Source organism: Cucurbita pepo, chromosome 9 (assembly GCF_057944985.1).
Source record: "Cucurbita pepo subsp. pepo isolate OVF chromosome 9, ASM5794498v1, whole genome shotgun sequence".
Classification (NCBI taxonomy): domain Eukaryota; kingdom Viridiplantae; phylum Streptophyta; class Magnoliopsida; order Cucurbitales; family Cucurbitaceae; genus Cucurbita; species Cucurbita pepo.
Window position 1 is genome coordinate 8,317,806 of NC_141806.1, and position 10,914 is coordinate 8,328,719.

At 36.4% G+C, this 10,914-nt stretch overlaps 2 protein-coding genes across 2 annotated transcripts; both read left to right on the forward strand.

Moving 5' to 3' along the window:
• The first annotated feature begins 2,308 nt into the window (after nucleotides 1-2,308).
• Nucleotides 2,309-3,790, forward strand: LOC147791233 (uncharacterized). The gene is made up of 4 exons (XM_087126775.1): nucleotides 2,309-2,316; nucleotides 2,364-2,948; nucleotides 2,987-3,732; nucleotides 3,783-3,790. Exons 1-4 carry the CDS (start codon nucleotides 2,309-2,311, stop codon nucleotides 3,788-3,790), a joined length of 1,347 nt encoding a protein of 448 aa, XP_086982901.1.
• A 3,322-nt stretch (nucleotides 3,791-7,112) lies between these two features.
• LOC147791234 (uncharacterized) lies at nucleotides 7,113-8,866 on the forward strand. The gene is made up of 2 exons (XM_087126592.1): nucleotides 7,113-8,808; nucleotides 8,859-8,866. The coding sequence occupies exons 1-2, from the start codon at nucleotides 7,353-7,355 to the stop codon at nucleotides 8,864-8,866; spliced, it is 1,464 nt and encodes a 487-aa protein (XP_086982718.1). The 5' UTR covers nucleotides 7,113-7,352.
• Nucleotides 8,867-10,914: the final 2,048 nt, after the last annotated feature.

The following is a 10,914-nucleotide window of genomic DNA, read 5'->3' on the forward strand; positions in this document are numbered from 1 at the left end:
TTATATTCAAGCTATGGTGAGCTCATCAAAGGAAATTCTAGAAGACGTTGGTGACCTCCCTTATATGTTATGCAAAGTTGAGCTTCAAGACAGAGATGAATTAAATGCACTTTAAGTTGCATTTCATGAACTCCGTTGAATATCAAATAGTCCAAGGATGACTAATAAGCACATTTTATTATTTGCATTATTTAATTATAGTTTAACTATTTGTTTTCATATTTAAGCTAGTTTTAAATATAGGAGTTAAGGTTATATTGTAACCCACATAGTATATTCCACCATTAACTAGGGTATTTCTCATTTACTAGCCCATTTAATTTTGGAGTTATGTATCACATAGGTTAAGGTTTGTAAAGGCTATATAAAGCCTTCTTTTCTTTGATTAGACATCAGATTGAATTGAGAATAGAATTTCTATTTTAGCTTTGTTGAGAGCTAAACTTTCTTTGCAAATTCTTGTGTTTAGAACTTGCATGTAGAGTCATTCAAGTGGTATTGATCAAACCTCTTGTGGAGTGATTCGAATCACGAGTTTAGAAACGAGTTTTCTTTACTCTTGATCTTGATCATCAAGGTAATCCGTTCCATACTTTCCCTTGGGTTGATTTCCATAACATTTTGGTATCAGAGCTTTAGGCTCAAGATCGGATATATGTTTCATTGCGCTTATCTCTTTTAATTCTCTTTTTTTTTTTTTTTTTCCTCAGTTTGTGTAGAATGTTCATATTCTATCACAAAAATATATAGCAAAAAAAAAAAAAAAAAAAAAAAAAAAAAACCATTGAAAGAAAGAAAGCATATTGAAGTTAAATGTCTTTCTTTTTTCCTCTTGATTATTATATGTAACTCTCATATGTTCCTACGTCTCAATTAGTCCTTAATCATTTTCTTTCTTTAATTCGTTTCTTTGTCGTTATTCGGATTGCTCCTTCAATACCCTTGTTTATGTATTGAGTGTGCAGTCTATTCACATTGAATTGCACTTAGCTCTATAACATAGCTTGTCTCACATCCCAATTTGTTTTTTGGAGTGTGATTTGTGTGTGCTCAATTGTGAGGGTGAGTTTGTAAGGGAGTGACACATTGATTCGAGTGTTGAGTGCTAAACACGAGTGAACTACATTTACGAGTGAATACACGTGAGGGAGCACTTGTGAGGTCCTTTTTTTTCTTTTACCTTTCTTTTGTAGCATGGAAAATTCAGACGACAATACTAACATTACTGATGCACGATTGAGAGAAGCACAACAACGAACCATGGAAAGACTAATTCGAGGAATAGAAGAGTTGACTGATCGAATAGGAAGATTGGAGATTCAAAATCAAGCACGACAGAGGATTCCACAACCTACGCCCTCAACCGATACATATGAGGGCGACAATTCTGATCACCACGAGGATAATTCACATGCGGTTGGTCATGGCTTGATGCGAGGGCGAGACCATGGAAGAAGGTATCATAATTTACAACAACGAATTCCTTATGATGATAGAATTGATCGTAACGTGGGGAGCATCAAATTAAAACTTCCCAAGTTTTATGGCAAAACCGATCCAGAGGAGTACCTTCAATGGGAGAAAACGGTGGAGTCGGTGTTCAACTGTCATAATTTTAGTGATAAAAAGAAGGTACTGTTATGCATTGCTCAATTCAAACAATATGCTCAAATTTGGTGGGATAAATTGATGTCAAGTAGGAGAAGAAACCTTGAAGCACCAATTGATTCATGGTACGAGTTCAAAGAGTCCATGAGGAAGCGTTTTGTTCCACAATATTTTCAACGGGACATGGCGCAAAAGCTTCAAGCATTGAAACAAGGACGCAAGTCTGTGGAAGATTATTACAAGGAGATGGATACATTGATGGATCGACTTGATCTCGATGAGGACATGGAGGCTCTCATGGCGCGGTTTCTTAATGGGTTAAACACAGAGATTGCAGACAAGACTGATTTACAGCCTTATTCTAATATTGAGGAGTTGTTGCACATTGCAATTAAGATCGAGAGGCAAATCCAAAGAAGATCTCAACGGTATTCTTCTAAAACTTTTCCCAATTCTACTTCTACATGGAAAAAGGATAGTAAGAACATTGATTATAAGCATAGAAATCCAGAGATTAATGAGAAGCCTCAAGCTAAATTTGAGAAAGGGGAGAGTTCTAGAGCCGGGAAAGAAAAAGTAGAAAAGTCTAATGTTTGAAATAGGGATTTAAAGTGTTGGAGATGTCAAGGGGTAGGACACTATAGTAGAGATTGCCCAAATGCAAGAATTATGACCATCAAGGAGGGAGAAATTGTTACGGATGACGAGGCACATGACGACATAAATGAGGAAACTGATGAGAGTGAGGAGTTTAGCGAAGAGGACCCTACACATATATCTTTGGTTACTCGACGAGCTCTAAACACCCACATTAAGGAGGACGGCCTAGACCAAAGAGAGAACTTGTTTCAAACTCGTTGTCTTGTTCAATCTGTACCTTGTAGTGTTGTCATTGATAGCGGTAGTTGCACCAATGTTGTGAGTTCCATTCTGGTCAAAAGACTTAATTTAAAGACACAACCACATCCAAGACCCTACAAGCTTCAATGGTTGAATGATTGTGGGGAAGTACGGGTAACTCAACAAACTCTTGTTTCATTTACTATTGGAAAATATGTTGATGATGTTTTATGTGATGTTGTATCCATGCATGTTGGAGATTTACTACTGGGGAGGCCATGGCAATTTGATCGTCGGGTAATGTATGATGGGTATGCAAATCGATACTCTTTTACTCACAATGGTAGAAAAACTACTCTTGTTCCATTGTCTCCAAAAGATGTATTTATTGATCATTGCAAACTTGAAAAGAAAAGGCAAGAGGCTGATGCAAAAGCAGAGATTAAAAAAGAATCAAGTGAAAAAATGAACTTGAGTGAAAAGCAAGAGAGTAACACTCAGTCTAGAGAAAAAAAGAGAGAAAAGCCAAATCAGTAAGCTTGTATGTTAGATCAAGTGAGGCTAGGAATGTTTTGCTCTCTAACCAGACTATTCTTGTACTTATGTGCAAGGGGTCTTGTTACTTTACTAACATGCTTAACCCTTCTTTGCCTAGTGATTTTGTTGTGCTTTTGCAAGAGTTTGAAGATTTATTTTCTGAGGAGATGCCTAGTAGTTTGCCACCACTTAGAGGGATTGAACACAAGATTGACTTCATTCCTGGCGCGCCCATTCCAAACCGACCAGCATATAGGACTAATCCAAAGGAGGCTGAAGAGATACAAAGGCAAGTAAGTGAACTCCTTGCTAAAGGGTATGTACGTGAAAGTTTGAGTCCTTGTTCTGTTCCAGTTATTCTTGTACCTAAGAAAGATGGTTCTTGGCGTATGTGTGTTGATTGTAGGGCTATAAACAAGATAACTATAAAGTATAGGCATCCAATTCCTAGATTAGATGATATGCTTGATGAATTGCATGGATGTAGTCTTTTTACTAAGATTGATTTAAAATCGGGTTATCATCAAATTCGCATGCATATTGGGGATGAGTGGAAAACAGCTTTTAAAACCAAGTATGGTCTTTATGAATGGTTGGTTATGCCTTTTGGATTAACTAATGCACCTAGTACATTCATGAGACTAATGAACCATGTCTTACGAGAATACTTAGGTAAGTTTGTGGTTGTTTATTTTGATGACATCCTTGTTTACTCTAAATCTTTAGATGATCATATTACCCATGTACGCAATGTTTTGACTACTTTAAGAAATGAATGTTTGTATGTAAATTTAAAGAAATGTAGCTTTTGCATGGAAAAAGTTAACTTTCTTGGGTTTGTAGTTTCATCTAATGGTGTTGAGGTTGATGACGAGAAAGTGAAGGCTATAAAAGAGTGGCCTACACCTAAAAATGTAAGTGAGGTTAGAAGTTTTCATGGTCTTGCAAGTTTTTACCGTAGGTTCATTAAGAATTTTAGTACAATTGCTTCACCCTTGAATGAACTTGTTAAGAAAAATGTATCTTTTATATGGGAAAAAGATCAAGAACTTGCTTTTAATACTTTGAAAGAAAAATTGAGTTCTGCTCCTTTGCTTGCATTACCTAATTTTGAGTCTACTTTTGAAATTGAATGTGATGCTAGTGGAGTAGGGATAGGTGCTGTATTAATGCAAAATCAAAGACCTTTAATGTTCTTTAGTGAGAAGTTGACTGGTGCATCTTTGAGGTATCCAACTTATGACAAAGAGCTTTATGCTTTGGTTCGTGCATTGCAAACCTGGCAACATTATCTTTGGCCTAAGGAGTTCATTATTCATACGGATCATGAAAGTTTAAAGCATTTGAGAGTACAAAATAAACTCAACAGACGACATGCAAAGTGGTTAGAATTTATTGAAACATTCCCTTATGTCATAAGATATAAACAAGGTAAGGAGAACATTGTTGCCGATGCTTTATCACGAAGGTATGTCCTCCTCAATACTTTGAATGCTAGGTTGTTGGGTTTTGAACACATAAAGGATTTGTATCAACATGACATGTTCTTTGCTCCTTTTGTTGAATCTTGTGAAAAAGGACTCATTGTGGATAATTACTTGTTGTTAGATGGATTTTTGTTCCGAAAAGGCAAACTTTGCATACCATCTTGTTCCATACGTGAGCTACTTGTGAGGGAAGCTCATGGAGGTGGTTTAATGGCACACCATGGAGTTTCTAAAACTTATAATATGCTGTCTGAACATTTTTTTTGGCCTAAAATGAGACATGATGTTCATAAAGTTTGTGCTCGTTGCATAGCATGTAAACAAGCTAAGTCTAGGCTTCAACCACATGGTTTATACTCCCCATTACCAGTTCCTAATGGTCCTTGTGATATGAACAACGACCAAGGAATTTCCATACCTCAAGGTCCAATTACAAGAACGAGAGCCAAGAAGCTACAACAAACCTTATACAGTTATATTCAAGCTATGGTGAGCTCATCAAAGGAAATTCTAGAAGACGTTGGTGACCTCCCTTATATGTTATACAAAGTTGAGCTTCAAGACAGAGATGAATTAAATGCACTTTAAGTTGCATTTAATGAACTCCGCTGAATATCAAATAGTCCAAGGATGACTAATAAGCACATTTTATTATTTGCATTATTTAATTATAGTTTAACTATTTGTTTTCATATTTAAGCTAGTTTTAAATATAGGAGTTAAGGTTATATTGTAACCCACATAGGTTACTATATTCCACCATTAACTAGGGTATTTCTCATTTACTAGCCCATTTAATTTTGGAGTTATGTATCACATAGGTTAAGGTTTGTAAAGGCTATATAAAGCCTTCTTTTCTTTGATTAGACATCAGATTTTGGAATTGAGAATAGAATTTCTATTTTAGCTTTGTTGAGAGCTAAACTTTCTTTGCAAATTCTTGTGTTTAGAACTTGCATGTAGAGTCATTCAAGTGGTAATGATCAAACCTCTTGTGGAGTGATTCGAATCACGAGTTCAGAAACGAGTTTTCTTTACTCTTGATCTTGATCATCAAGGTAATCCGTTCCATACTTTCCCTTGGGTTGATTTCCATATCATTTTGGTATCAGAGCTTTAGGCTCAAGATCGGATATATGTTTCATTGCGCTTATCTCTTTTAATTCTCTGATTATTTTTTTTTTCTTAGTTTGTGTAGAATGTTCATATTCTATCACAAAAATATATAAAAAAAAAAATATACATTTTTTTTTTCTGTTCTTTAAAGTGTTAGATCTGGATCTTATCAACACTTTATTCTTCTTTAAGATCTTCTAAATCAATTTTCTGGTTGGTAAATTGATTAGATTTTGCCAATAAGGAAAAAAAAAAAAAAAAAAAAAAACCATTGAAAGAAAGAAAGCATATTGATGTTAAATGTCTTTCTTTTTTCCTCTTGATTATTATATGTAACTCTCATATGTTCCTACGTCTCAATTAGTCCTTAATCATTTTCTTTCTTTAATTCGTTTCTTTGTCGTTATTCGGATTGCTCCTTCAATACCCTTGTTTATGTATTGAGTGTGCTGTCTATTCACATTGAATTGCACTTAGCTCTATAACATAGCTTGTCTCACATCCCAATTTGTTTTTTGGAGTGTGATTTGTGTGTGCTCAATTGTGAGGGTGAGTTTGTAAGGGAGTGACACATTAATTCGAGTGTTGAGTGCTAAACACGAGTGAACTACATTTACGAGTGAATACACGTGAGGGAGCGCTTGTGAGGTCCTTTTTTTTCTTTTACCTTTCTTTTGTAGCATGGAAAATCCAGACGACAATACTAACATTACTGATGCACGATTGAGAGAAGCACAACAACGAACCATGGAAAGACTAATTCGAGGAATAGAAGAGTTGACTGATCGAATAGGAAGATTGGAGATTCAAAATCAAGCACGACAGAGGATTCCACAACCTACGCCCTCAACCGATACATATGAGGGCGACAATTCTGATCACCACGAGGATAATCCACATGCGGTTGGTCATGGCTTGATGCGAGGGCGAGACCATGGAAGAAGGTATCATAATTTACAACAACGAGTTCCTTATGATGATAGAATTGATCGTAACGTGGGGAGCATCAAATTAAAACTTCCCAAGTTTTATGGCAAAACCGATCCAGAGGAGTACCTTCAATGGGAGAAAACGGTGGAGTCGGTGTTCAACTGTCATAATTTTAGTGATAAAAAGAAGGTACTGTTATGCATTGCTCAATTCAAACAATATGCTCAAATTTGGTGGGATAAATTGATGTCAAGTAGGAGAAGAAACCTTGAAGCACCAATTGATTCATGGTACGAGTTCAAAGAGTCCATGAGGAAGCGTTTTGTTCCACAATATTTTCAACGGGACATGGCGCAAAAGCTTCAAGCATTGAAACAAGGACGCAAGTCTGTGGAAGATTACTACAAGGAGATGGATACATTGATGGATCGACTTGATCTCGATGAGGACATGGAGGCTCTCATGGCGCGGTTTCTTAATGGGTTAAACACAGAGATTGCAGACAAGACTGATTTACAGCCTTATTCTAATATTGAGGAGTTGTTGCACATTGCAATTAAGATCGAGAGGCAAATCCAAAGAAGATCTCAACGGTATTCTTCTAAAACTTTTCCCAATTCTACTTCTACATGGAAAAAGGATAGTAAGAACATTGATTATAAGCATAGAAATCAAGAGATTAATGAGAAGCCTCAAGCTAAATTTGAGAAAGGGGAGAGTTCTAGAACAGGGAAAGAAAAAGTAGAAAAGTCTAATGTTCGAAATAGGGATTTAAAGTGTTGGAGATGTCAAGGGGTAGGACACTATAGTAGAGATTGCCCAAATGCAAGAATTATGACCATCAAGGAGGGAGAAATTGTTACGGATGACGAGGCACATGACGACATAAATGAGGAAACTGATGAGAGTGAGGAGTTTAGCGAAGAGGACCCTACACATATATCTTTGGTTACTCGACGAGCTCTAAACACCCACATTAAGGAGGACGGCCTAGACCAAAGAGAGAACTTGTTTCAAACTCGTTGTCTTGTTCAATCTGTACCTTGTAGTGTTGTCATTGATAGCGGTAGTTGCACCAATGTTGTGAGTTCCATTCTGGTCAAAAGACTTAATTTAAAGACACAACCACATCCAAGACCCTACAAGCTTCAATGGTTGAATGATTGTGGGGAAGTACGGGTAACTCAACAAACTCTTGTTTCATTTACTATTGGAAAATATGTTGATGATGTTTTATGTGATGTTGTATCCATGCATGTTGGAGATTTACTACTGGGGAGGCCATGGCAATTTGATCGTCGGGTAATGTATGATGGGTATGCAAATCGATACTCTTTTACTCACAATGGTAGAAAAACTACTCTTGTTCCATTGTCTCCAAAAGATGTATTTATTGATCATTGTAAACTTGAAAAGAAAAGGCAAGAGGCTGATGCAAAAGCAGAGATTGAAAAAGAATCAGGTGAAAAAATGAGCTTGAGTGAAAAGCAAGAGAGTAACACTCAGCCTAGAGAAAAAAAAGAGAGAAAAGCCAAATCAGTAAGCTTGTATGTTAGATCAAGTGAGGCTAGGAATGTTTTGCTCTCTAACCAGACTATTCTTGTACTTATGTGCAAGGGGTCTTGTTACTTTACTAACATGCTTAACCCTTCTTTGCCTAGTGATTTTGTTGTGCTTTTGCAAGAGTTTGAAGATTTATTTTCTGAGGAGATGCCTAGTAGTTTGCCACCACTTAGAGGGATTGAACACAAGATTGACTTCATTCCTGGCGCGCCCATTCCAAACCGACCAGCATATAGGACTAATCCAAAGGAGGCTGAAGAGATACAAAGGCAAGTAAGTGAACTCCTTGCTAAAGGGTATGTACGTGAAAGTTTGAGTCCTTGTTCTGTTCCAGTTATTCTTGTACCTAAGAAAGATGGTTCTTGGCGTATGTGTGTTGATTGTAGGGCTATAAACAAGATAACTATAAAGTATAGGCATCCAATTCCTAGATTAGATGATATGCTTGATGAATTGCATGGATGTAGTCTTTTTACTAAGATTGATTTAAAATCGGGTTATCATCAAATTCGCATGCATATTGGGGATGAGTGGAAAACAGCTTTTAAAACCAAGTATGGTCTTTATGAATGGTTGGTTATGCCTTTTGGATTAACTAATGCACCTAGTACATTCATGAGACTAATGAACCATGTCTTACGAGAATACTTAGGTAAGTTTGTGGTTGTTTATTTTGATGACATCCTTGTTTACTCTAAATCTTTAGATGATCATATTACCCATGTACGCAATGTTTTGACTACTTTAAGAAATGAATGTTTGTATGTAAATTTAAAGAAATGTAGCTTTTGCATGGAAAAAGTTAACTTTCTTGGGTTTGTAGTTTCATCTAATGGTGTTGAGGTTGATGAGGAGAAAGTGAAGGCTATAAAAGAGTGGCCTACACCTAAAAATGTAAGTGAGGTAAGAAGTTTTCATGGTCTTGCAAGTTTCTACCGTAGGTTCATTAAGAATTTTAGTACAATTGCTTCACCCTTGAATGAACTTGTTAAGAAAAATGTATCCTTTATATGGGAAAAAGATCAAGAACTTGCTTTTAATACTTTGAAAGAAAAATTGAGTTCTGCTCCTTTGCTTGCATTACCTAATTTTGAGTCTACTTTTGAAATTGAATGTGATGCTAGTGGAGTAGGGATAGGTGCTGTATTAATGCAAAATCAAAGACCTTTAATGTTCTTTAGTGAGAAGTTGACTGGTGCATCTTTGAGGTATCCAACTTATGACAAAGAGCTTTATGCTTTGGTTCGTGCATTGCAAACCTGGCAACATTATCTTTGGCCTAAGGAGTTCATTATTCATACGGATCATGAAAGTTTAAAGCATTTGAGAGTACAAAATAAACTCAACAGACGACATGCTAAGTGGTTAGAATTTATTGAAACATTCCCTTATGTCATAAGATATAAACAAGGTAAGGAGAACATTGTTGCCGATGCTTTATCACGAAGGTATGTCCTCCTCAATACTTTGAATGCTAGGTTGTTGGGTTTTGAACACATAAAGGATTTGTATCAACATGACATGTTCTTTGCTCCTTTTGTTGAATCTTGTGAAAAAGGACTCATTGTGGATAATTACTTGTTGTTAGATGGATTTTTGTTCCGAAAAGGCAAACTTTGCATACCATCTTGTTCCATACGTGAGCTACTTGTGAGGGAAGCTCATGGAGGTGGTTTAATGGCACACCATGGAGTTTCTAAAACTTATGATATGCTGTCTGAACATTTTTTTTGGCCTAAAATGAGACATGATGTTCATAAAGTTTGTGCTCGTTGCATAGCATGTAAACAAGCTAAGTCTAGGCTTCAACCACATGGTTTATACTCCCCATTACCAGTTCCTAATGGTCCTTGGATTGATATATCAATGGATTTTGTTTTAGGTTTACCTAGGACTAGGAAAGGTTATGATAGCATCTTTGTTGTGGTTGATCGATTTAGTAAAATGGCTCATTTTATTCCTTGTCACAAAACTGATGATGCAAAACATATTGCAGACCTGTTCTTTAGGGAAGTTGTACGATTGCATGGCATTCCTAAAAGCATCGTTAGTGATCGTGATGTCAAATTTTTAAGCCACTTTTGGCATGTTTTATGGGGTAAGTTAGGAACTAAGCTCGTATATTCAACTACTTGTCATCCTCAAACGGATGGACAAACTGAAGTTGTTAACAGAACCATGACTACTATGCTTAGGGCTATTATTGATAAGAATCTTAAGACTTGGGAGGATTGTTTGCCATTTATAGAATTTGCATATAATAGGGTTGTTCATAGCACTACTAAATGCACACCTTTTGAAATTGTTTATGGCTTTAACCCTTTAACCCCCATTGACTTGTTACCTATACCGTCAAAAGAATTTGTGAATTTTGATGCAAATGCCAAGGTTGAGTTTGTTCATAAATTGCACAAGCAAGTAAAAGAACAAATTGAGAAACAAAATTCCAAGGTTGCCACCCGAATTAATAAAGGACGTAAGATTGTCATCTTCAAGCCAGGAGATTGGGTTTGGGTGCATTTTCGAAAAGAAAGATTTCCTACTCAAAGAAAATCTAAGCTTTTACCACGAGGAGATGGACCTTTTCAAGTTCTTGAGCGCATCAATGACAATGCTTATAAAATTGATTTACCAGGTAAGTACGGTGTTAGTGCAACTTTTAATGTTGCTGATTTGAGTCCTTTTGATATAGGTGATGGCTTGGATTCGAGGACGAATCCTTCTCAAGAGGGGGAGAATGATATGAACAACGACCAAGGAATTTCCATACCTCAAGGTCCAATTACAAGAACGAGAGCCAAGAAGCTACAACAAACCTTATACAGTTATATTC